This window comes from Neopsephotus bourkii, unplaced genomic scaffold, assembly GCF_033783945.1.
Source record: "Neopsephotus bourkii isolate Nb327-2 ecotype Australia unplaced genomic scaffold, CSIRO-AGI_Nbou_v1 NB_1526, whole genome shotgun sequence".
In the NCBI taxonomy this organism is placed as follows: domain Eukaryota; kingdom Metazoa; phylum Chordata; class Aves; order Psittaciformes; family Psittacidae; genus Neopsephotus; species Neopsephotus bourkii.
In genome coordinates this window covers 3,521,909-3,548,791 of record NW_026902002.1, presented here as the reverse complement: position 1 = coordinate 3,548,791, position 26,883 = coordinate 3,521,909, and the positions used below count along the sequence as shown (strand labels likewise).

Here is a 26,883-nt window from a genome sequence, read left to right as displayed (position 1 = left end):
TTAACCGAGAGTGTGCATGTGTTATGTTTCTTAGAGACATACCATTATTGAAGGCAGTTGTGTTCTGGCAAAGAGGTTTTAACATGTTCAGAGGTAACAGTACTGCCTGTAATAAAGGGCAAATCCAGCTGTAGGAAGAAGGCAACAGTTTGGAGCTGAGTCATCAATTGAGCTGCATTCTGGTTTCCAAGATGGGAAGTGGGGTTAGGTTAATATAATTACCAGAACATACGAATTTATTGTGGGGACTTGGCTATTAGGCCTTCAAGTCTTGGTGTCTCAATGCTGCTAACAAGATCTTTTTTCAACTGTTACTGTCTTTAATTGGCCTGTTTCTGCATGAGTTATCTTTGCTTTCTGTCAGAAAAATAGTCTTCTTTTAGAGAGAGTTTGCCAAGGATTATCGAGAACACCAAAATCTTTCGGACTGGGGTTTTTTAGATGGTTAGATTGAAGGGGTTTAGAAGTAAGGTCTTGACCTCATGAGTTTCTGTATGCTGCTTGGCAGATGCCTGTATTGGCTACCTTGCAGCTTAGATTCCTTCCTAATGTCAATGTTTCCTTTAATTTGAAATGTTAATGCTGCAGCTGCCAACAGCAGTTGTGCCAGATTGTAGAGTACTTTGCCAGATAGGAAGGATTTTAGGGCTTTTATTTTTTGTTTCTTTTTTTACCTTCCTGGAAAATTGTCTGTACAGGAAAGCTGGTCTGAATATTAACTGTACGGCTGTGTCATTGTAACTTTAATCTTTGCTCAAGAAGCTGTTTCTATGCTAACATAGGACAGGAGACAGCTAATATTTTTTTCCTTACTGTGGAATAAGTAGGGATTTTTTTATTTTATTTTCTTTTTGTTTGCTAGTGGATGTAGCTTTCACTTAACTGCATAAATTAGAAAAACAGGGAAAATAATGTAACTGTTGATGACTGGAGCCCTCAGTATTCACAGGTCACTTCCTCGGTGTATTTCATGAAAAAGCAAATCTCTGAACTTAGCTGTGGGTGACCTTTATATAAATCCTCTCTCTTTTCTAAAGGAGGACTATCCCTGAACATTAATCATTCACTGCTGTTGTGAATCCTGCATGCTTTTCTGCTTCCTTGCCTTAACATGTGTGATCTTCCCACTCATGAGCTGGCTGCTTGACTGCTCTGGCAGGGCTGGGAGTGTTATACCAGGCTTTCTGGATCATGAGAAGGTGGAATTTGAGCTGGGGGCTCTCCAGGACCTCTCTAGATGAACAGCAACAGTGCTTCCACTTTATTTAGATTTGGGTCATTAAATAGCGAATTTTATACTGAACTGAAGGAGTAAGTTTGTTTTAGGAATTTCTTTGCTTGATTAGTTTATGGGGTTTAGTATCTGACTTTACCTTGCATCAGCCTCTCCTAAAACATACTAGTGAAAAATCCTAGTGCAGCCTGGACAACAGATAACAATTCGTTGTTCATTTTTTAAAGTCTTTTAAAATTCAGCTGTTTCAGTCAATTTCTTGTCCCTGCTGCTGTGAAGATGCTTGTGCTTAAAGCCTTACAGCTTTATACCTCCAGCAAAGGGCTTCTCATAAAAATAAGTTTCAAAACACTGTTTTAAGTAATCAGTGTTCTCCCCTGCTCCTTTTCCTCACTTTTGGAGGACTTTGTTTGAGTTGTGGTATAGACTGGCCATAGCTATGCACAGGATTTCTATGGTTTTGATTTTAGGAGCTAAAAATTTAAAATGTACAAACCATTATGCCCCCATGTGCAAACTTAGAAAGCAAGTTCTTAGTTTCCGTTGCGATCTTCTTAAAAATCGTTCTTTTCCCAACTAAGTGTATATTAATCAGGTATAGCTTTAGTCAGCTTCTGCAGTACTATTTAGTCCCTTAGAAACCTAAATTGTGAAATTGTGAGTGCTCTACTCTTTGCTCCTGCATGATAATGCTCACTTACCTGAGTTTCTGTTTTCTTTCTCTTTTTTTAACTTACATTAGAATCTACATTTTCCAGTGATTTTGAGTACTATGCTTGTTTCAGGTGTACATTTAGAGCCGCCAATTAAACCCTTTCAGCTTCCTGCGTATAAAATGCACTGTATACTTGGGAGGCCTGTTCCTCCATCATGTTATCTTCTCCCATCTGCAAAATACACATGGTTCTTGCTCAGTTTTTTTAAGTGCTTTGAAATATGAAGTTCTGTTCATTTGGTAAGCGTAGACAATGTATACATGGGATTGCTTAACTTGTCATTTCAGGCTTGTTTAAAAATGTGCATGGTGCTGAGCAGGAAAGGGGTTTATTTGACAGTGTTGTCATGTACACATATTTTTGCATGCCTCCTTCTCTCAGTATTTACCTTCCAGCAATGCCCGTTTTCCTTGCCTTTTTGCACCAGTCTTCTTGTCTTTGCTTTACTTTTCCGCCCTCTTTCTCATCCATACCTGTTTACTAATTGTGCCCCCTCCCGCTCCTCAATAATCCAGGCCCTTTGATGCTGCCGACCGCTGTCATCGTGGTGGAAGCCCGTGGGACGCGTGGGCCCTGCCGAGGACCCGCGCTGCGGAGGGACAGTACACCGCTTTTGTCCATGAGCGCAATGTGAAGAATGCAGGAATGCATAGCGGTGCTGGGACCTATGCTGTCCAAACCACCATGACCAGTCTCTGAGACGTGGGCCTTTCTGGAGCTTGAGACTGCTGTCTAGCACAGGCTGGGAAAATATGTTTTAAGCTGTTTCTAAGATAAGGACAACAGACCCAAGGCTAATCATAGAAAGGGGGGGAAAAAGCTTTTATTACAAAGGCCCTTCATGTTGTGCTGCTGGTATTTAGTCCTTAAAGAAAAAAGTAACATATAGACCAGAAACCACCCATCACTCTTAGATTGAAAAGAGTATATATCTTTTTAATTGTGCTAAGGTTTTTCTTAATCATGGAAAGATAAATGTTTTATTTTTAGGTGGGTTTAACTTCGAGTGCCATTCAGGAAGTCAGATTCATAATAATGCTACACATGGAACTGGTGGGTTATAATGTGTTTCAAAAACATCTTAAGAGAGGTAGAGGATAGAACTGACCCTTCTTTTGAACCATGATTATTTAAAGATATCTAAGCTAAATGGTTGATCTGAAAACTAACTTTTTATTTTTTTTTTTTTTTAGCAAGTCCTCTTCTAAAAAATATTCTTTGGAAATGGAATAGAATTATTTTAATTTTTTAATAATAAAATGATCAGAACTCCTGAAAAGGCAAAGAGTAATTTTTGGTGGTTTTTTGGTTTTGTTGTGTTTGTTTGTAAGTGGGGTTTTTTTTTTTTTGCTTTCTACAAAATTTTCTTCCTTTCTTTTTTTTTCCATGCTGTGCTCCAGTTAAAATGAAACCAAAATATTCCAGACAAACACCAGGCCTACCATATGATTCGTGAGGTTAATAATTAAGTCAGAGGTCAAGACTCCAGCTTCATGGCTCGTTGGTGTTGTTGGGAGCCGTTAGCAATGTGAAAAACTGCCTTTACCATTGAACACACTGTGTTATCTAAAGTTAGCTGCTTTTAAATTCCAATAATTTTCATATTAAAAAGAAAAAAGAATAGAAAAACTGTGGTAGAGTGCTTTTAAAATTCACTTCTATTGGGCTCTTAGAATAATGAGGTTTGGAATGATTTTAAATTTGTTGAAATAAGTTTCAAATTTCTACAGAGACCAGAAATACAAAAGACTAATTTTCAGATATCCATCCCTGACAAACCAAGCGAGCAAGTCTTCAGCCAGGACATAACTTAGTGTTGCATGAGGTGTTTTGGCCACTCACCCTTGCATCTGACAGGGCAAAGAGATTGCTAATGAAATATGAGTCTGCTTAGAAAAAAAGAGTTAATAAGAAGGATATGCAGGCTACATATTAAAGATCTGTGGGATCTGCAGAGATGATCAGAACAATCTGTTGGGCTGGTTTTAGTTTTAGGTTTTGCAAGGTGAATGTTGTGAATTTTTGAAGCAAAGCAGGAACTATTTGCTTATTGTTTCTGAAGTTGCATAAGAATATGCAAATGAAAACAGGTGTTTTAACTTTATCTTATAATTTCTGTGTAGATGAGGGAGAAGCAGCAACTAATTTGAGTGGAAGAATTTGGGATAGTTTTGTATGTAAAATGCAAGAGCACTGTTGCAATAACAAGTCACTGTTTTACTGCAGAGTTATAAGTTCAAATGTGCTTATGTAATAGTCAGGCCACTATAAGTAGTGGCTGACTCCTCAGGTATCAGAGGAATCTTGTGTAGCTATCACAGAATTAAAGAGTAATTGGGGTTGGAAGATGCCTCTGGAGATCATGTAGTCCACCCCCATGCTAAAAGCAGGGTCGAGTAGAACAGGTTGCTCAGGACCATGCCAGCCAGGTTTTGAGTATCTCCAAGGATGGAGACTTTACACCTTCTCATGTTTTACCAGCCTCACAGCAAAAGAGTTGTTTTTTCTTGTGTTTAAGTGGAATCTCCTGTATTTCAGTTTGTGCCCGTTGTTTCTTGTCCTGGACTCCCTTGAGAAGAGTCAGGCTGTTGTCTTTACTCTCCCCCCATCAGGTTTTTTTTGAGCTTTCTTTTCTCCAGGCAGAACAGTAGCAGCTGTCTGGCCTCTCCCCCTATGTCAGATGCTCCAAACCCTTGATCGTCTTTCTGATCCTCTGCTACTCTTCTTTCAGTAGGTCGACATCTCTCTTGTCCTGGGGAAGACCAGAGCTGGGCACAGCACTCCAAGGGTGTCTTACCAGTGCTGAGTGGAGGGCTGGGTGTCCCAGCTGCCTCCAGTGTGCCGACTGTCAGGGACTGCCTTGGCATGAACTGCAAGTTTGCTAAGTAAAGCTCTGGGTAAAGTTTTTGTAGTAGATTTTTTGCATGACTGGAGAACTAGCTCAAATTCAGGGTAGGGGAAGCAACCCTGATTGCCTGCAATCCATCTGCCTTTAGGATTGATTTGTTTTAGTATGGTGTGCGTTACAAGCTTTTGCCATGTGGCTTTGATTCTTGCATATGTCCTGAAGGTTGATTTTGCTCTATGCTGAGTTTATTTTACTGGGATTTCATTGACTTAGAGGAAATTGCTGTCCTGGTTTCCACCACAGTAGGTGACAGCTCTTAATAGCAGGTGGGGAAATTGTACCACATTAGTACCAAAACCAGCTAGCTGCATTTTTACAGGGACAGGTCATGTGCTCTAGAAATAGCATTGAGGAAACAGGTGGATGTCTTTCTAAACAGTGTGGTTGTGACAGATCTCTGCTTAAAGTCCACAAAGGTTAGGCAGCCAGCACCCCTAAGGGTGTTTCCTTTCCTGTAGTTGTTGGCTTATGTATATTATGCTATGTTGGCATTTGGAATTATCTTCAAACAAATGGGAGACAGCAGAAGTCTTGGAACTTAGAATCAGACTCAGCCTGTTTAGTTAAAAACTGAATGAGTTTGAAGAGTCTCCATTTGTAGGGTCCTACATCACCAGGATTTTTTCTTTGCTTTCTTCACTTTAAAAGGAAAAGGAAGTTCATATTTCTGAGTATTTTGCATTTCTGTTCAGAGAAAAAAATCTGAAAAGGTGACAGGCTTAATTTTACTGCTCTTCTTACTTCAGGTACAGCACTGAATGACTCAAAATGAAGGAAATGAACAAAGAATTTCCTACTAGTATACTACCTTGCAGTGTCAGCATAAGAAACTAGTTTGTGTCACTAACAGTTAGAAGAAATAAATTAGCTTGTGTGGTGCTCCACAGTGTTTCAAATAAGATTACTTGAAGAAGAATTAGCTCTTTTGCAGCAGACTCACATAGCTACTGTATTTTGCAGACTGTGTTCCACAGACTGGAATGAAGTATTGTTTTGGTTTTCAACTAGGAAATAAGAAAAAAAAAATATCCTCTTTGTAGCTGTCAGCTTTCTCAGTCGCCTTATGCATTGTATGCTGTATGGTACAATCTAATAGCAATGTATTTGTCAGGCAAAAAGAAGAAATCATGCAGTAGCTAACTCCCTTATCTGTGGGAGTTCCATGTAACAACTTCTGTGTGATTTAGTAGTGGGTTGACAAACCTTTCCATGCACTTTGGCTATTCATAATTATTTGTATGGCTGGCACTCCTGGTATCTTTTATCAGCTTTGCCCTCAGAATATTTCTTAAAGTATGCTGATAGAAATTGTTTCTGAAGACATAAAGCCTGGCACTTACTGCTATGCAAAGTTATCCCCTTGTAAGTGGGTAGATACAGGAACGTGGAAAGCTAATGTCCGTTTCATTCTTGAGTACTGCACACTGACTGCTGTAGAAATCCTACTTTTCCTGGGAAGCCTTTTATTATTTCGTTTACGTTTGGTATGACAGTTCATCAGTGTTTTGTAAGAGAAGTCAGAAATTCTCTGCAGTGTTGAAAATGGTATCTTATGCTTTCTACTTCTGTAGTCTGGCTGTTTATGAAGCCTGTGAGGTAGTACTCCTGCTGGTGCTCTGAAGAGGGTGAAGAATCTGGGTGGCCTCAGTTTAATGCTCTCTGGAGAACTTGTCTTCTGTGCCTGTGAATTCCAGTGGTTGGGGGTCTCCATAGTATGACTTTCTTCTTGTGACTACCTATCTCAGGGTGGCCGAGTAGGTCTTTCAGTGCGTCTGAAGGCAAAATGAGATCAGTTCGTACTTGAATGCTGCCTTTGGAGGCTTCTTTTGAGTCTGCCTAAAATGGTGCAAAATGCTAGTGTAATTATCCTACCAATTTTCTAATTAAGATAAATATAATTTTTCATTCATTTTCTCCACTCTGCTGCAATGAGAAGAAAAGCATTAGAAGATTATAGCATGAAGAAGTGTTACTGGTGCTATACGTCACCTCTCTTACATGGAGTTCATGGGAGCTTATACCTGGTTCCCTCAACATGTCATGGCATTAGCACCTTTTTGTGCTGCAGACAAACTTTGAATTTCCTATACTGGTTATCATATTAAACATTTGGGAGGCTATTTGCCAAAAAATATCAGCAGACAGGAAGAAAAGTGATGGCTTCATGTGAAGATCATAAAACACACCAACTCTCATGCATAGGCATCCTCTGATAGTAAGATATGGGATTCAGGCTGTTTCCTTAAGTGAGAGAGCATCTATTCCTGCCTGTTTCTTCTAATAATTGAAGTTCTCTGTATCCATCGTAAGTTCTTTGCAAGACTGTCTGCTGCTTGCCTTTTCCCATTAGTGGTGCACAGAGAGGCTGTACAGTAGGTGGGGAAGTTTCCTGTTTACTTTGCTAGTAGCTTCTTATTCCTCTGCTTTAAGGGAATCAAGCAAGTGACCTCAGTTTGCCTCACAGCAATTAATTGTGTCCTGTGTTCAGCAGTAGCAGTCATTTTTCTCCTTCTTATTAGATGGTGCAGGGCTGTGTTTTTGACTCAGCCTGAGAACAACGCTGATAACACCGATATTTTTAGTTGTTTCTCAATAATATTTACTCTGACTAAGGGCTTTCTGAGTCTCATGCTCTGCCAGGGAGGAGGGGAAGCTGGCAGGAAGCAGAGACAGGACACCTGACCCAAACTAGCCAAAGGGGTATTCCATACCACAGCACGCTATGTCCACTATATAAACTGTGGGCAGTTACATGGGAGGGCGAGATCACTGCTCGGGTTGGGCTGGGTATCGGTCGGCAGGTGGTGAGCAGTTGTATTCTCTTCCGTTGTTATTTCCCTTATCATTATTATTGGTGGTAGCAGCAGTGGTTTGTGTTATACCTTAGTTACTGGACTGTTCTTATCTCAACCCATGGGAGTTAAGTTCTTTCGATTCTCCTCCCCGTCCCTCCAGGAGTGGCGGCAGAAAGGAGGGAGTAGTGAGCTAGAGGCTGCGTGGTTCTGGATTGCCAGCTGGGCTTAAGCCATGACATGGTCTTAAGATGATTCGTACATTAGCACTAAAACGGTGGTATCCTATAATCTGTTTCAGAGGTATGTATTTAACATTGGAAGGATTCTTTTGAGTGCTTGAGATGGAGGGAGGAGTTTTTTCCTGGAGCCTCTAGTGAAACAGAGGTTCCAGGGGCTGGAGGGAGGCATGAGGCATTAACCCAGTAGCGATAAGGGACAAGTTGGTTTGAACTGTCAAATAGGAAGTGTCTCTGTTCATGCATAAAGGGTAAGTTCTGTTGTGGCAGGTGCTTGCATGATACCATTGTTCTTGTATCTGGGACAGGGCTTTCAAAAGGGATAGATTTTTCTTCTTAAACTAATGTTGCAGCCAAACTGTATGTAAGTGTGATTGTTAACTGAAATGGGGGACAGTCAAACTGCAGTTGTGTGTGCCAGTTCTCATCAGCCATCATGTTTGAGGCAGTTGTTTCCATATTTGTTAATTTGCTGTTAGGATAGCTTTAAGGATGTGCTGTTAAGATAGTTTAACAGTTTAACTGTTCCTGAACTTCAAAGAGATGGATGAGATTACTGACTGCATGTGCAACATAAGCATCACAATGTAACTTTTGTTGTTGTAATTATTTTTCTCTTTTGTAAATACAGATGGTAGGACCAAGTAGAAACCAGATGTTACCATTAGAAAGCAAATGGGGTGAAACAAGTGATCCTAATAGGGTACAGAGTGTATGCTATGGTTCACATAAAATGCTGTCATGGCTAAGGTTTCCTTCATGTCTCTGCCCAAGTTAATAAAACTGAAACTAGTTAAAGGTGTGCCTAACCATAGCATAGTGTCGGTGCAAGCCTATGCAGTGCCCCCTTCTGCCCTCTGTTCTACTTAAGAGTGTTGGGTGTACAAATAGCTTTTTGTGAAGAGTTTCAACTTTCTTCCCTCTTTTTCTTGAGTAACGTTTCTAAAACGTATCTTGAGTTTGTTAGAAAAACTTCAGATGTTTATTCCAAAAAGTGTATTTAATGGATAAAAACTTTCCTCCTCCTCCTATATGATGAAACAGCATGTCTATTAGTTACCTGAAACAGTTTTTACAGAATGTGTCTGGTTACCAAAAAACAGCTTGAAAGAAAGAGATTGTGTGTGTGTGTGTGTGTGTGTGTGTGTTTCAAGGTTTTTTTTCTTACAGAAGAGTGGTAACATGATTCTGCATATCTGCTCGTCTTTCTACCTTTGCAGCATACCTTTTGTTGATTTGCTAGACAGCATGGAATTGCCAGAAACTTGTGTTGATGATGCAATAGGTCGTCCAGTTGTTGGCTTGGCAATAGGAGATTCAGAAGAGGCTGTTAGTTGCCCCCATCCTGGCACAAAGGAAGCTGCTACTGAAAAAGCAGACTCTGATTGTAAGCAAACTTATTGATATTTTTTTTCCTATTATCATGATGTGTGGAGTCAGTTAAATGATTAAGTTGTTATGAGGTGGTTTCCTTACCAAAATCCAGAAGTGTTTTAGGAAACTCCCTGAGATTATAATGCATAGGACAGTTTTACCCACAGCTGGGACAACAAAGTCAGTCAGCTCTCCCTGTTTCAACTGGAAGCAACTCATTTCCACAGACAAGGAAAAATCACAGTTCTTCATGGGATTTGATTTCAGCCACAGTACAGTGAAGTGCAGCCATCTGAGCGATTAGCTCTTGCTGCTTGCTCATTCTTTGTGAGGATGATTGGGTTAATGAACTTGAGGGATACAGAGTGTTGTGATTAGGTACGTACAGTCTGTAGGCTTGGAAGTTTCATTGAAGGCTGAGCAAGTAGCTTTTCCTATCCCCGTGCTTTCCCCTAAAGCTTTAAAACCATTGAATTAGTGTTCAGGACTAATGCAAATTACAAGTCATGTAGCTCCATCATGACATTAAGAAGTTGATATCTTTTTTGTCTTTTTTCAGCATTTGAAGATACATTCCTAAAGCTGAAACAACTGGAGACAGAGCACATCAGCCCTGTGCCACCGGAGCGTCCCAACGTGAACATAAATGTGCAGGTACTTGGGCTTCCTTCCTCCTGGCTGCATCGCTGAGCTTTGTTTAGATCATTCTGAAAAGTCTTGCACTTACCTTGGGCTGTTTGCAAGATTTTAAAGAGTATGAGTGAGTTATACTGGGGGACAGTAAAGAAAGTACAAATTCTTTGTTATATATAAACTTGTGTGTGACAAGGCAGTGCGATAAAGATGGGGGCAGAGTTGCAAATGCGTGTGTGCAGGCTGCACCCTGGTGAAATTTTCCAAAATCCATGGGAGTAAAAGGCATAAATGCGTGAAATGTTCCTCAGTTATCTTTATCTGTACATTATGTAACTCCATGATGTCCTCTTTATGAAGGAGGTTTGCTGCTTTCCTGTTTCTTTTTTCCCGTTAACTTTTTTTCAGTTACCATTTGGTAACCCTCCCAGCAATTGTTCTGAAGATGTTTTGAGTCAAGCTTGGTCCATCCCTCCTGTTAAGTAACCAGTTTTTACCTGCTTTCTGAAGTAGGTGCTAGTGCTTTTTATGTTTACTTGGAGAGGAGTGATGTGATTTGATTGAGTGCTCTCATAAATGCTTTGGAGCAAGTCAGGCTGCATTTCCACAGGCAACTGAGCTGAAGTAATAGCTTCAGTGCCCTGAACAGGATGAGGGCTCTTTTCTCCTTCGATCCTCCCTTACAACAGCAGTGAACTTTCATAGATTCACTGGTTGTCAGACTACTGCACCTATGCCAGATGCTGGGGTTTTTAATGAGCTTTAAAAAAAATGTAATTTAGATTTCCCTTACTCTGTTTCCCTGGTGTTAAAGCTTTAGGTGCTTCACTGCACTTTGAACAAGCAAAGAAAGTAAAACACCTGGCAGTGTTACCTCTGGGTGTACTACCCTACCTTGCAGGGAGGCCTGAGGATTTATCAAACTTTTGGTGAAATAGCTATGATTTTTCTTGCTGCTTCAATAATAAAATGAACCAGGTGCCACAAGAAGTGTTTAGCAGTATGTGTTTGGGCTAAGCCCATTCCTAAATGTTTGTCCTCCCCTTTTGTCTAAGAGAGGGCTGCTGCATTGTGTGCTTGGTGCTGCAGGCAGTTTGGCTCATGTCCCCTTTAAAGACTTGTCAGGGATGCCTTGTGCACCTCTCTGCTAGGTGAGTGCATTACAAAGATTAACAAGTCTCTTAAGAAGATTAGTCAGTAGCCTGTAGGTCCTGTTATGCCAAAACACTTCCTCCACATAAACTAAAACAAATGAACAGTTTATTTCAGAATATTTTTGCCTGTTGAGCTCCATTTTAGTTCAGACAGAGAGAGGAAAAAGCATTTAATTGGTTAAATGGAGAGAGTGGAGCAGGTGTGTGTTAGTGTTTTTTAAATCGTGGCTGATATATAGTAAGCAAGATAGGATTCCTGTAAGGAACTAATGTAATAAACAGCTGCCAATACAGTACAGTTGCAGTTATCCAGCTGCTGTCATATGAGGAGCCAAGTAACTTTGGGTGTTAGAGGTTACAGATGCTGGGGTGATAGTAACCTGATTAGAGAGCAGGAACTTTTGCATAACTGAGAAATACGTGATGGATCAGTGGTATGCCAATGTGATTCTTCTTTTGGGTAAACAAAACTTTAGCTTTCAAGAAGGAAGTTCAAATCATGTTGTAAAAATATAAGAGTAGATAATCAGTGTTTTCCTCAGGTAGAAAAGACTGAGTAAAGGTTTTCAGCCTATGATGTAGCATACCAAGAGCTCTCTTGAGTGTTTGTTTAAAAAGGTACGCAAAGATTAGAGACCGTCTCTGTATACTTTAAATTCTGTGTGTTTCAAATTGCAAAAACATGTAGGTTACAGTAATACAAAATGAGCACACCCAGTTGTGATTAGAGATGAAAATTAAGGGTTTGGAAAGCAGTCCTGAAAAGAGTGACCTAAGAATAACTGTTGAAACCACTTTTGTCCTGTTTTTGAAGGTTGCTTTAGAAAAAATAGATATTTCCACTTGTAGAGTTTGTTACAAAACTGTACCCATTGGCTTTCCTCCTGCACTTCTTTTCTTAATCTCTTTGTGAAAGAGGTGTTTATGGCATGTTCTTCTGACTGAACTGACTGGGACTGTAATATATCCACTAAAACCTTGCAATGAGCTTCGATCCTGGAACTTGCTGCTGCTTCAAATGAACAGAGTCTTAAAGCGTTCTCTCTGAAAGTGTGTGATTACAGATTTCAATATATCTTGTCTCCCTTAAGTTTTACCAGTGCATGAGATACCTGCTATGTAGAGGCAGTTACAGTACCTAAAGGGTTTGGTAAAATGCATCATGGTAAAGCATTAGCTTTCAGTTATGAGGGCAGAGCTGTATCCTGAATTTTGTAAGTGGCACTGTCAAATGCCAACAAACTGCTTATTTTACCTTTGTTAATTAAAAATAACTAAAACCTATTTTCTGTCGGGGTCAGAGATGGCATGACAATCATCTCTATTAATTCAATACTTGTAATCAATCAAACTGGATTGATTTCTTTGATAGGGAAATATTTATCTAGCTATCCATGTTCTTTCAGGAAAAAAGAGAAATCTTTGTAGAATGAAAACTGGGAAGGGGGAGAATGAGTGTTTCATTCTTCACCACTACTCCCTGCCAAATTCTGTTGGGATGGAAGAATGTGACTTTGTCCTTTCCCAGCTTTCTCTAGCGCAGTGACCAGATCTGCCAAAAATGATCTGCAAATAGCTCTTAAATACACACTCAGCTTTCATCAGCTGCTGAAGTGAAAGGAGCAATAAAAAGTTCACCCTCTTTCCTCGTGTTTGAAGTCTACTCTGGAGTCAGGAATGCGAGGATGTGAGAGTTTTCTTTTTCTGAATTTGTTGTGATCTGTAAACATGTGGAAATTGTTCCAGAATTAGTCTGTATTAGACTCCCATCTCTGTGCACACAGTGATTTTCAGTGGCACCAGGAATGCTGCTCAGAAGCACAAAGGATTGGGATCACACACCCCTGTTGCTGTCTTTAGTCTTTCTTTTTCCTTCCCTTTTTACACTGCTGTGTAGCTACGTATTTTAACTGAGTAATTGAGTACGAATATAGTTTGTCTGGTACATGAAAACAGTAACAATTTGAATTAACTAGAATATTGATGAACCCAGCAGCTTTATTGGTTTATGTGAACAACAGAGCTGTCTTGTAAATGAAACATCTTGAGGTGTTCTCAGGTGCCCGATGCTTTCCCCTCTAGCTATATACTTTTTTCATAAAAAAAACAGCCCACAATACAGTAAAACACCAGTGCTTTTTTCAGGCACAAAATAGAAAGGATTGATAAAAATGTGTCTTCAATATTGATGAAAATATTGAATAGAATTTACACTTGATTAAAATATTTCTTAATAGTACTAAACTTTTCTAAAAGTTGGGAATCTAATCACTAACAACCTAGAGCAGCTTAATTAAACTGTTTGTTCAGGTGGACAAAGCTGAAAGGAAGTTAAACCACAACATGGTGCTTTTAAAGCACCAGCATAGTGGTGTGTTCAGTTAAAATATCAAGTTTACTCTATCAGTGGTACTAGAATAGTGCCTTAGGAATTCTATGAGGGACTTGTGTAAACCATCTGCTTCAGCAGGGTCCAGTGTAAGTATTTAAGGGTTATCGCACTTGGGTACTGCGACTATACAGGTAATAATAATTCAGTTATAATTCTTCCAGACTTTTGGCAATTTCAGCAGCTTCTCTAAAATAAAAACACTTAAACATTAATTATTTTGTTTGTCTTCATGAATTATGGGAAGGTGTGTCTCTTAATATCTGCTAGCAATAGTCACTAGCAACACTGGGTGTTGCTCCTCATACTTGTGTTGGTCATGTCAGCACTTACGTTGACAGTGGCCTTAAGTATTTTGCAGAGTTCATTGCTGACTGGAGTCAGAATTTTAAAAAGGTTCTCCTCTAGAGTCTCGTAAGCTCCTGTTTGGATACCCTGACAGGTAATGTAGAGGGAAACGAGAAAAGGAAACTTTTCCCCCCTCTCTAAAGGCTAAATACTTAGAAGTTCTCACGCCAGTGAATGAAAAAAAGCTAAAAGGTTATGGAGAGCTGTGTGTAGGACAGGTGTTCACCTCTCGTAACTCCTCTCCCCTGCTTGCTTTCTATGCAGTGGGCTTCATTGCTTCTTGACACGCTGCTGTTGGTACACGTGGGAATGCAGCAGGGGGTGCCTGCCCCGGGGGGGGAGGGGGGGGTGTTGCAGGGGTGAAGCACTGGCCCCCAGGAAAGAGCCTGCCTCAGCCAGCTTCCAGGCATATGGTGAGGAAAGTAGGACTCTTGTCTCCCCCTGCTGAACCGTATCCTGAGAAGAAAGGTCACAAGATTTAGTGTTCACTCAGCTGATTAACTTCTGTCGCTAATCAAATAGCAATTAGTAGATTGAATGCTTAATTAATGTTTTGTAATTAAGTAATGCAGTTCACATAATGAAATACACTGTAGTGAAAGGTATCTCATTTTTAATGGTCTTCATTATGTATCTCATTTTTAATTGTCTTCATTATGTATCTGCCTGCTAGCTTGTTCTGATATCATCAGTGATGGAAGAGGTAGTTAACAGCACACTAAACTGTTGTTCTAAGTGGACTTTAAGTTAAAAACATTCCAACTTGCATTTCAGGGTAAATTATCAATTTATAGTCAGGCTTTACTGGTATGATAAAATATGATGGTTGCTATATTGATTTATAGGTAAACTAGGCTGCAAATTTAGACTCCAGTTCTCACACACTGCATTTTTAGCACAACACTTTACATCTTCACTTTTAAGCATTGTACTTTTTTTTAACTTTATGTTTTGTTGTGACTTTGCAACGGAGTTTCAAAATAAAGGGGGAGGTTGCTTTTTCATTTTGATATAAATCTGGTGACTTTCCCCTTACTCAGAGCATTGTTGTTATTTAGAGATGTTAATAAATTTCAGCCCAGAGTTTTCCATGTGGGAACTGCTTCTAAGAAAGATTTTTTTTCCTGTCTAGGATGAAGTGGTGAAGTTGACAGATAAATGTCTTAACAATGCAATTGAGAGCCCAATCGTAGCAGCAACGTGGCTTCCAGCAGATATCAAAAGTAATATCCTGAAGGCCCAGGCAGAAGCAGGGCACAAGGTAAATACTCATCTGATAAGGACTGTGATGTTTTCAAATGTTTTATTTCTCTTCAATTGCCTGGTGGTGGAGAAGGTGCCTTGCAGATAAGGATGCTGCAGGAGCCAAAGTCCAAGGCAGGATAAAGAGAGCCTTCCAGCCTTTCTTCACAATAATAGTGGTCCAGTTTTGGAACAGTGGTTGCCCAAGGAGGAACCTCCTCCATCCTTGGTGATAACTCCATCCTTGGTGATAACTCCATCCTTGGTGATAACTCCATCCTTGTGTAACAGGACAGGTCCCCAAACAAGCCGTGGTTTGAGTGGTTGCTGAACCAGATAACTCCAAAGGTTGCCTTCTAACCAAGGATGTATTCTGTGATTCTGTGACTAGCCCTTTGCTTCTAGCATGTCCAAGTAGATTCTGTAGCAATTAGTGGTATTTTATTTGGCTATGTTGGTGAGTTATTTTTATTTCTGCACTGAGGGTTTTGCATCGAATTGATGCTTTAAGTCCCTGAGCAGTAAAAGAACATAGTTTCATGCTGGGAGGAGGGCACTCTGCCCTTCTGTGATTTTCTGAACCAACACAAGATGGAAACAGGTATCAGCAATTTGTATCTTTGTTCATTTTTTTTCTTCTCAGGTCATAAGAGAAGACAGCGTGACAGGTGTCAAGAATTCCAATGTTCAGGATGCCACTGCCAGGTACTAAATAGATTTGGGAGAAACATGATTTAGTTACCCAAGTACAGCACTGAGAACCTGCAGTTCACGGTGGACTTTTGGTGGTTCAGTAATCATTGCATTTTACCTTGCGTAGTGTAGCTTTACCTGGTGAGTGTGAAGTGGTTTTAAAATGAAAATCAGCAAAGTTTTATTACATACGAGGTAATCCAAATACTCTTTATTTGCCTGTATTTTAATTTGATAAACATCACTGCAACAGCAGCTTCAATAGCTATAGTTATTTCTGACCTGTGAACTTCAGTGTGGGGAGAGGGGGTGGGGCTGTTTACAGTAGCTGTTTTCTAGTGGGAGAAAAAAATTGTGTGCAAAACTGACAATTGGTTTCCTGAGAATTACAGAATGTCAAATGATTGCTAGTTCCAATTGGTGTTTCACGCACTGAAAAAAGTTAGTTACAACATGTGATTTCTTGACCACTTACGAAGATAAGCGTGTGTCAGACCTCAAAGAGCATATGGGGATAGTGAACAAAACATACATCTAGCCATCTCAAAAGTATGCTGTAACTAGTGATTCATGAATAGCCTCCCACGGAAGGCTGTACTTGTTTTGTTTTGGGCTTTTGTATTGTTTTGTGCCAGGAACATTATCCCATCAGGCAAAACATGGAGTAGTCCCCCAACAACCAGTCCAGTATTTCAGGACCCAGGAGAGCTGCTGAATGCAATCCCTGCCTCAAACACCTTTGTTCTATAAGTGATTCAGGAGAAATGTGTTTCTGGGATAAAGGAACCATGTGGAGATTAGCATGAACAGGTCTGAAAATATGAGGAACAGCTGCTGAGCTTCTAGGCTACATCTGACTAAGTAGGTTGACAAATGCATCTTTAAGTACTGTTGCACCAGTTGATCAATACAAGACAGGCCTCGGGGTGAGTATCCTAGCAAGCATTGAGTGAATCTCTCTCATCTTCTGAAAGGACTGAAATACTTGACATACTGCTGCTCTGACTCTAAAGAAGAAGGTAAGAGCATGGCAGGGAAGGCTTCAGGCGAATTAGGAACAAGGGCTGAAGAAGCTCCTTTGAGATAGAAGATGCTGATAACTGTTGGGTCTATACACAGCTGTAGCTGAAACATGAAAGAAAGCAGTAATCTGCAGAGATAGTTGGAAGGCATTTTCTTCAGCATGCTTACAAGTATGCCACACATAGAACTGGTGTCCAGTTTTGGGGTTGAGCTATCAGAGAGGAGCAGCTCTGTTTCTTGCTATCCAGGTAGTGTGCTGATAAGAATGTTTTCTCCTTTCAGTAATGCACTGAATGAGGACAATTCTGCCTCTAACCATGAGGACCTGCTGACTCCAGCTAATCTGGCTCCACCTGAGGAGGCTGCTGTTTCAAAGGTATCACCACCTGTCAGCCTGGAAGGTTTCTGTGTGTCATGTTCTGAGCTCCTGATGCCTCCAGGCAAGCACAGCAGACCTTGCTGCATGCCTCTTATAACTCAATGAATACCAGTCTTGGTGAATGCCAGAGTGCTTTCTGGAGCAGGCAAGGTCACTGTATAGATCTCTCCAAAGGCCATTTCTGAGTGTCGTTTCAGGTTTTTTGCCTGAAACTTCTTTTTCTAAACCAACTGTTTTCCTCACACTTGTGGGGAGCCCTTTATACCCCAGTGATTTGATGCTTGACGCTGTTTCCAGTATGTTGATGAGAATAAATAAAATAAAAAGGCTATTGAAAAAGATTATACATAAAAATTTGAGAGAACAGACCTAATAAACCATGGCATTCCATTAAGGACATAACGTTAAGTTCCTTAACATAACTTGGGAAGCCACTGGATTATTCAGCAGACCTGTCTGGTTACTAATGGGAATTCAATTCAAAACTGATTTATTCCTTAGAGCACTCCAGATGACCATGACGTTTCCTTAACATCACTGACAGAGAATCTAATTGACTTTACAGAAGCCACACCTCGGGTAAATGTATTTCAAAATCAGACTTATTCCTTCAAATGTACAGTGGGTTTTACTCATGAACTCTCCTCTGGCTCTAGTATCTGTCAAGCGGGCTTGGATCTTCTGCAGTTCTGAGTGAAGTGGTGACTGACCTGGATCATTGTATATATGCTGCCCTACTTGAGTGGCTGGCGTAGGGTTGTGAACACTGCAGTTTTGTAATGGGAGTGAAGGAACCTGAAGAGTTAATTTGTATCTGTGCCACAAGAGCCTATAGTATTTAGCATAGCTGTGACTTCCAGCCTGCTTCTCAGGCTTCTGGGTATATATAAGACTTGAGAAATTCTATGTAAATGTGCATACACATAGAGAGACATATATATGTGTGTATATATATATATATAAAAAAAATAAATGCTTGAAAAATAAATTTTAATGCAAAACAGCCCTTTTACATAGGTAAAGAAATATCTTATAATCTGTGCTGGCAAAAAAAATGTTACTGTGTGCACCAAAAAGCAAGGAAGAGTAGGACATCTGAACTGTTCACAGAAATGTGCTCTCGGTAAATGTTGTTCAGAAAGCAGGAAAAGATAATGGATTCAGTTGCCTTTGGAAGGGAGTACTATGCTGAAACTGCTCCCAGTGAGTTTCTGTGAGTGAGTGGGTGTTAGCTGTATGCTCTGTGGGTGCTATTTACCTTCTGGTACGAAGTCACATCTGTAGCTCATCACTAGTGTGGTTCAAAGACTAGCAGTAAACAACTACGGGAGATGGATGTGGGGGACAGGATTGCCTTGGGAGGCAGTATTTTAGAATGTTCTCAGCTACTTCCAACCTTTCCTAATGATCATTTGTTTTTTGTAGGTGTCCTCCCAGCCCATGATAACACCAAGGTGGATAGTGCCAGTGAGTTATCTGACCAATCCTTAACAAGTAAAATAGTAAAATATAATAATTTTTAATAATTTGAAAGCCCACAAAATAACATACTAGACCAGAAATAAAGCAGATTCAGGTGGAGTAAATAAACAACGCATAACGCATATATTCTGTTAATATATAAACTTTGGGATGTTGGTTGATGAGAAGCTCAACATGACACAGCAATGTGCACTTGCAGTCCAGAAGCCAAACATATCCTGGGCTGTATTAAAAGAAGCGTGGCCAGCAGGTTGAAGGAAGAGGATTCTCCCCCTCTACTCCGCTTTTGTGAGACCCCATTTGCAGTACTGTACTCAGCTCTGGGGTCCCAACATAAGAAAGATGTGAATCTCTTGAAATGAGGCCAGAGGAGGGCCACAAACATGATCAGAGGGCTGGAGCACTTCTGCTATGGAAACAGGCTGAGAGAGCTGGGTTTGTTCAACCTGGAGAAGAGAAGGCTCCTGGGAGACCTTAGAGTAGCCTTCCAGTGCCTAAAGGGGGCCAACAAGGAAGATGGAGAGGAACTTTTCTCAAGGACAGGTAGGGACAGGACAAGGGGGAATGGCTTTAAACTGAAAGAGATGAGATTCAGATTAGATACAAGGAAGAAGTTCTTCACTGGGAGGGTGGTGAGGTGCTGGCACAGGTTGCCCAGAGAAGTTGTGGCTTCCCCATCCCTGGTAGTGTTCAAGGCCAGGTTGGACAGGGCTTAGAGCAACCTGATTTAGTGCAAGGCATCAGTGCCCATGGCAGGGAGTCTTAAGGTCCCATCCAATACAAACCAGTCTATGATTAGCTTGTCTTGTCCTGGCAGGTTTTTATTTCAGTTTTCTGTTTCATTCTCCCCAATTCAGACTGGACTTACTCCCAATGGACCTTTGGGAAATGATGTTGCCTTAGCTATGAAGGCAGTGAAAGGCAGCATGGAGACCCTGTTGTCAGCTGGATTGCCACCACCCCAGCAGACATCCGAAGTCCTTGCAAGGTAAGGTGTCCTCAGCACTCACTTCAGAAGTCTGTATGGGTTAGAAAGGAAGCTTGTGCTCTTACTACTTCCATTTAAACAGTTATAGTGGTCATTTATACAGAGTACCTTGTTTTGCTGTGCTTACAAGCTGCAGTTCTGTCTTGCTAAATTACAGCATTTGAAATCTTACAAAGAAATAGAGCAGCTGCTGTGTGTATATTTTTGTATATCATTGAAGCGTAAGGAAACTTTCTGAAATTCAGGTTTGTAAAAGAACAAAGCATACAAATTTAGCTGGAATTTGAGGTAAGCCTGTGTCATTGTAAGAGCTATAAAATTGAACGATTCTTTTTAGTTGTCATTTCAGTTTGTTTCCTTGTCCACTAACATGTTTTAGTACTGGACTAAAATGATGGTACAAGTGAATTTTCAGAGAAATGTCATTACAGTGTTCCAGTACTTGTCAGGATTGGCAGGGGTGATGAGTGGCAGGGGGATTGATCTCATTAAATTACAAGGGGAACGGCTGTGTTTTGCACAATGTGTTTTGCAACAATACTCCTCTTTAATGAGTCATGACAGAGGAGTGTATTTACTGGACCTCTTTTATTTTTTTCCACCTTTTAGCCCAGTTTCTGAGGATACTACAATAAGAACAAAGTGTTTACTTACCACAGAACTCTAGAAGGAGGAGTTTCTGCACCTTCCCACCTTGTAAAAACTCAAATCTTGTAACACATCTGCAAGGTATCCTTCAAGAAGGCTTGCTTGGATTCTTGCTGAACAGGAGTCAAACAGCCTGCTGGTTTGCTGGGATCCAGGAAGAGACTTCTACATTTATTACAATCTAACTGGAATTACAGTCAAAATCGGAATGTAAAACCAATGCACGTTTGATCTTCTCCCTGGGGAGAAGTGAAGTACCACACTGGAACTAATTCTGAACATGAGGAACAGAATCTAGTTGTGTTCCATTCACGCTAGGTTTAGTCTTACTTACCCTGTGCTGCCTCTCAGGTGTTAATGGGAAGCATTCACTGTGATGTTAGTGTTGTAGCGTGCGAGCACAGTGTAGAAGTGTGAGCACATATCCCTGATCTCTCTAGATTAACAGTGGAAAGATTAGGAGAATTTGTAGGGCCACCTCGTGGCCATGCTATGTACACAGTATGCTCACAGTACTGATGACTGCTTCATACAGCCAAGGACATTTTCTTCTGTGTGATTATACACTGTTTTTCCTTTGTTTTACCAACACATACTCTCCTTTTGGCCTTAAACCCCCTAATAATCTTTGCACCTCTTTTTACAGTACCTGGAAAGAATGAAAATCTAGTCCATCCATGACCAACTGTGCTGACTGGATTTGAGCTGCAATTTGCAACCAGGAAAAGGAAAATTAACCTGCCAAACAACTTTTAGCATTAGCAGGCTACAGCAGAGGTCCCGCATTTTGACGCTGATTATTTCATTTCCTGTATGACTCAAATACACGTGTTCTAGGCTAGAGGTATGTCTGTTTTAAATGCTGAAGCAGTGAAGGTATGAGTACAGCTTACTTCAGGAACTGCTTATTGGTTAGTTTTGTTGTCATATAGGACTAGGAAGGAAAACAATTTTCTTGTTTCGATTAATACTGTTTCTGGATGTTGTTTCCAGATGCTGTGCTTTGGGAATGCTTTTATCAGGTATGTTAGCAGTGTGCAGGTACAACTAGATCAGTTCTTAACACCAGCATGAATCCTGTTCCGAGTGTTATCTAGTAGTTGTGTATGGAACAAAGAAAAGAAGGAGTAAAGTGAAAACAGGAAAAAAAAGATTAAAAGCTCCTGCAAGTAATTCACTCCGTTGCAGAGCAAAGGTAGGGGCACTTGCTGGTGAAGGCCTCTTGGTGCTCAAGTGAAGTACAGGATAAAACGTCTACAGTTTGAAGAGATCGTTTTAATCCTGGGTAGCAATATCTCCACGTGGATATGGAGAGGTAAGCATGTGAGTTCTGGGGGTACAGCCTGTGAAAAAAGGTCAGTGCAGAATCAGAAGGAGGAGAAATACAGAAGCCCAATGGTAAACCTCCACATCTGCTAACAGGGGAGAACATGGGTGAAACAACTGGGTTCTGTCTTAGGAAGAGGTTTGTACATAGCACTGGGGTTAAAGGATGTTTTCTGCACAGTGCTGCTGTTTATAAATATTTATATACATGTGGGTTTTTTAAACAATTTTGAATGTGACAGTTGGTTCTGGAACCCGTATGCACAGCTTCACCTCTGCACACTGGTTACATGCATGTGTCTCAGTGTAGACACAGATGTGGACCAAATCACTGTGGACTGTGCAGCTCAGCTGGTACCTGGCTGGGCTGCTTCTTTCAGACTGGGGCGTTCTTACTGCTGCTCTTGTGCTCTTGTTTGCAAAATGTTGAATGAGAGTATTAAGCAAGAAGCCACATGGTATTTACATGGCCCACTGCCACTCCTCAAAACCCCTGAGGCCTTAATAGAGAAACACAGGTACTGTGGGAATTCTTGGGACCACCATGCCAGAGTGATTCTCTGCAAACTATGATTTGCAGCCATTGCTTCAAGAACTGGGATTCAAGACTGGGGGTAGGCTTTTCAGCCCCTCTCCAGCCAGCACCTAAAGCTCTGTGTGGGTGGGCTGCCTGCTCCCTGAACCACCAGCCAGAGCAGAGCTCCTGTTCTCAATGGAGTTCTTGTGCACCCACCACTCAGCTCAGTCGGTGTTACTTCCTGTTGAGTACTGGATTCTTTTTATAATTTTAAGTCTGAGCCTTGTTGCACATTAAAATGTAGAGGGTTCCCAAGTCAAATATCAGATGTCTTAGTCTGGATTAAAATCACAATTGCCAGCAAAGTTCCTGCAGGAAAAGGGAAGCTATGGCTGCGACAGCATGCTTCCTGCACAAAGCCAGGACTGTGTGGGGAAACTTGGCACATGCTGTTGATCTGTTTGCTCAGCAGCTGAGTTGGCATTCGCCAGCTACATGTGTTGGTTTTGTAAATAGACAGAATGCAGCAGCATTTTCTTTAAGGCATGTTTGATATTTGACTGTTCCCATTGGGTTCAGGAGCTCTGTGAACTGTTTATTAGCTTGAATTGCTCCCAGAAGTAGAATAGCAGAAGCTTACAGCTTTACAGCACTGCATGTTGAACACCATCCTTGGATTCCCCCTGAGCAGCCCCATACAGCAGAGAGCAAGCAAATAACCTGTGTGGTGAGTGTGTCCCCCTAAAATCTAAATGGTTCCAAGCAGCCAAGATTTCTGTTTCAGCATGGGTGAGATGGTGTTGATTGGAGGGGAATTTGTATTTACACACGTGTGCACACACATAGAAATTTCAAAGGGTCAGGGTTTTCCTAAATTTTCAGAGGACTGGTATTTGAAACTTTATTTAAAAATTCAAAATTTTCAGCTGTTAAACCGGGGACTTGCCATTTCTAGTAGATTTGGGGCTGCAAACACAGTTATTTCCAGTGAAATCTTATAGGTGGAAGAAATACTCTGTTTAACTCAGTATAGCTTATTTAGCTAGTCCAAATAATGGCTTACATAGGGGGCCTGGTGAGACTGAGGCATCACAGCTGGGTGATCTGAACACCCTGTACTTCAGTATCACTGTTTTGCTTTAAAACTACAGTGTTGTGTGGTGACTGGCCACCAGGTAGCATAGCATTGTTACTCTTGTCAGACAAACAGGTATAGTAGTTCCTACACTTAGTGCTAATAACTGTTAATGAATGCCTGTCTGCTACTGAGGAAAAGGGATTTTCTCACCATTGCTCTGCTACTGATTGGTTGGCTGTAAGGTCCAATCATCTAAAATTCATTTTTTAGAATGCATTTAAAGAGGTTTCTAAATAAAACTTGTGTGTGAATCTGGTGTTGGATGTTGGCAGGACTGCCAACCTCTTCAGAGCTGGAGAAGTTGACAGGAGGGAATGAATGTGTGTTCTGTTGGAGGCATTTGGGAAAAGCCAGTTTCCTGGTAGAAAAAAAAGAGAGGAAAGTATCTTCTTTTTCTTTTCCCCCAACAAAGTTATTCCCTAGTGACTTACTAACACATGTCCCAGCCTGCCCCCTTTAACTGGCCTTGCACCCTTTTGCTGTGTGCACATGCAGTACTCATCACAGACAGATGCTTTTTTTAACTCTATGATTAAAATATAAATTAAAAACACAAGTGATTGGATCTAAAGTGATTTTACTCCAGCAAAACTCCGTAAGTGGAGTAAAAGGTTTTATAGAAATCTTAACATTTACAATAACAGAAACACCCTAGTCCCTATCTCAAACTGCTGAATCTTGGGGAGGTGCTGATCTTAGAACGGCGTTTCCGGCTCACCTGCTTGGTCCTACAGGCAGAGACCAGAGCATCTGCACATGCTGGCTATGTGGTGATGATCTGACGAGCTAGTGGAACAGGTATTGAAGTGTGGAAGTTCAGGCCCTCTTACACTTGAATTAAGGGAATCTTCTTCAGCAGTAACAGGGCTTAAAATCAGGTGAGTTGAATGACATGAAATAACTACCTACCTGGTAATCTGTCATGGTCCATGAATTAGCTTGATTAAATTCCATGTACACTTTATCAAAGGCAGCTGTGTAAAAGCTATTTGTTGGACAATTTTTTGGGCACAACTTTGACAAGAAAATTTGCAGCACCATTAGAGGAGCTCAGGCAAACAGTCCAGTTACATTTGGGTCTCTTCAAAAGCTGTTCTCAACCCTTGCCTGTTAACCTGTTTGCACCTTCCCCATTCTCATTTCTTGAAGCAAAGATGTACTGTTAAGGTCAGCATGTCCTTCACCAACAGCATTGGATATATTTTTCACATGGTGAACATATTCTGGTACAACCCAGAACTTCTCCAGATTAAGTATTAGCAGCTCTGTTGCACAGCCAGCTAGCATTTAAAGCTCTATGGGCACACAGAGTGTTAGTCTAGAAGGCTGTAGTGTGTGTATAGATAGCTTTTAGACATGGTAATGTCACAGCTTTCAAATGCAGCTGGACAATCGTTACTTTTGTACCAAAAAAAAACCCCAAATAAACCATGCTAGTGGCCTTTCAGTGGTGCAGGTGTGATCCCCATGTGTTTGGCTGAGTATCAGCATCATGGACGTGTTGGCCCTTGCTGCCAGGCCCAACTGGAGACAGCGCAGGTGTGATTTCATTCAGGGTGCTCAGGAGGGAGACCCACAGGCTGCTGCAGCCAGGATCCATTGCTCAGCATCATGTGGAGCTGTGTGTCAGACCCTATGCAGCAGGGAGCTGTGAGATTCTCCTACAAAATGCACTCCTTGTTACTGTTTGGTTTGAGCACTCTGCTTCATAAACACCCACCCCCATAACTGGACAAACTTATTTTTAAAGTATGTAAGACTGTTTTTTTAGCTAGCCTTTTTTTGTTAAAACCACACTAACTACTCTGTTTTTACCTTTTATATGTAAAGCTTGGCAATAGCTCTCAATGTATAATTTATTTGTTTGGGGTTTTTTTATAAAACGAAGTGCACCCTCTTGTTTATGTTTCACAATGGTAGTGATGTATGAACTGCTTTAGGCACTGCACTAAGATCTGTATTGACACTGTTCACTGGAACAAGAAACTGTGATCTGTAGTCCACTCTACCCAGTCTTGAAATGTTTCTACTGTAGTTTTGTCTCAAATATACCACATCAATGTGAAAGTCTCACAGAGTCATCTTTAAGCACCGTGGTGTTATGCTGCTATGACAGTAAAGGACAGGTGGGTCAGCTGAGACTGGGGACACAAGCTGTATGTGTGACATCTAAGGCAAAGGTGTGTGTGGCAGGCATGTGCTGAGCACTCACCAAGGGACCTCTCGGGCTGTGTATTAACTGCAGGGCTGCATTTTGTGTGTGTATGCTCAGGTTGCTTGGCAGCCTCTAATGTAAGAGAAGGGTACCAGGCTTGGAGAGAGATCTATAAATTTACTGGGATGTCAGAACTGCAGGCCATGTGTTTACAAACTTAATTTGTTGTCAATTAAAGCATAACTTAAGATGGCTTCTAAACTTACAGATAGATGCTAAAGGAAGCGTTAAATGCTTTGATTCCAGAAGAACTGAGATCATGCAGCAGGACTGTTAGGTGTTCAGTGGTTTTGAAAGTCAAAGCACTGAGGTGTGTGCCTGGAAAGGAGGCTTGAACTTCCAAGTGCAGTTCCACAACATGCAGACAGCAGTGCATGCCAGCTAGCTCAGCAATCTTGCATTTATTTCCAATAAGGGGTGGTTTTATGGTCTGAAGTACAGTAGTGCTAATGACTGTTTAAAGGAAACTGTCTATTTCCAAACCCTGACTGTGGTGAAATGCTTAGGAAATCAGCAAAGGGCAACCAAACCATTTAGTCATCTCTGTTCCTCAACAGTTAATAAATCTGGTAAAGTACCGAAAGGAGCAGAAGTAATTCCATCCTACTGACTGAAATCACAGAAAGCCATTTCCCTTGTGGTGTAATCTGTTGTGTAGGTCAAACTACAGTTCCACTGGTTGAGTCACTGAATTGTCCTTCAAATCCATTTATAATTCAAAACAATGAAACATGGGGAGTTTAAGAATCCTTACAATGTCTGCATTTTAAAAGAAAGTCCCTCTGCTGTTCATGCATTTCAGTGTTCAGAAGCTAAACGGTAATTAATGAGTTTGTGGAGATGGTTAAGGCCAATGCATTTGTTCTCTTGTATATGATTTAGGACACAATGCATCTCGCACCTCAGGCAAGATTACGGAAGAGTGCTGCATCCTTCTGCTTTCATTCTGTAGATTGAACTAGACTGGGCATTTCAAATACATGCCAGCTTCCCTTTCTTTCAGAGACATTAAATAGCTAACATCAGTGGGAGCCACTTCAGTCCAAGCCCAGCCAAAAACCATGTGTTTGGTTGCTTTCTAAATAGTTGCCATTAGCTGGAGTAATTCCATTCATTATTTCATGTAGGCCACCACAGGGCTCTCAAATGGCAGCAGCTTCCAGTCACTCACTTGGGCTGGGAATGAATTCTCATTAACTGCTACAGTTACAGACAAATACCATAAGCACATTCAGGATCTCTCTTTCTCTGTGAAAGGTGACAGACCTGGATAAAAAGGTGCCAGCAAACCAGGAGTGAAACCACTTGAGGTGCTCCAAGAGCCCTGTTAAGTGTAGTTGATAGCACTGGTTGAGTTTTGAAAGGGCAGACAACTCAGGAAATGGGATATAGTGCTGTGAGCAGATTTTGCATGCTGAGGTCATGGATACCTTTTTGTGAGGGGA

The 26,883-nt window shown here is 41.0% G+C and overlaps 1 protein-coding gene across 4 annotated transcripts in view; it reads left to right on the top strand.

Moving 5' to 3' along the window:
• The window catches only part of EPB41L5 (erythrocyte membrane protein band 4.1 like 5), a 57,223-nt gene extending 33,749 nt beyond the window's left edge, over positions 1-23,474 (top strand). The window contains exons 16-25 of one of the 4 annotated variants that reach the window (XM_061370118.1): positions 9,110-9,276; positions 9,823-9,917; positions 14,920-15,048; positions 15,673-15,734; positions 16,358-16,464; positions 17,024-17,121; positions 17,626-17,703; positions 18,550-18,591; positions 19,464-19,594; positions 20,204-23,474. In XM_061370118.1, the coding sequence (XP_061226102.1) occupies positions 9,110-9,276; positions 9,823-9,917; positions 14,920-15,048; positions 15,673-15,734; positions 16,358-16,464; positions 17,024-17,121; positions 17,626-17,703; positions 18,550-18,591; positions 19,464-19,594; positions 20,204-20,261 (967 nt within the window). In that variant the 3' untranslated portion in view covers positions 20,262-23,474. Of the gene's footprint in view, positions 1-2,465; positions 3,230-9,109; positions 9,277-9,822; positions 9,918-14,919; positions 15,049-15,672; positions 15,735-16,357; positions 16,488-17,023; positions 17,122-17,625; positions 17,704-18,549; positions 18,592-19,463; positions 19,595-20,203 lie in introns of those variants that run through there. The other 3 variants (XM_061370115.1, XM_061370116.1, XM_061370117.1) reach the window with 3 other exon arrangements.
• The last annotated feature ends 3,409 nt before the right edge of the window (positions 23,475-26,883 follow it).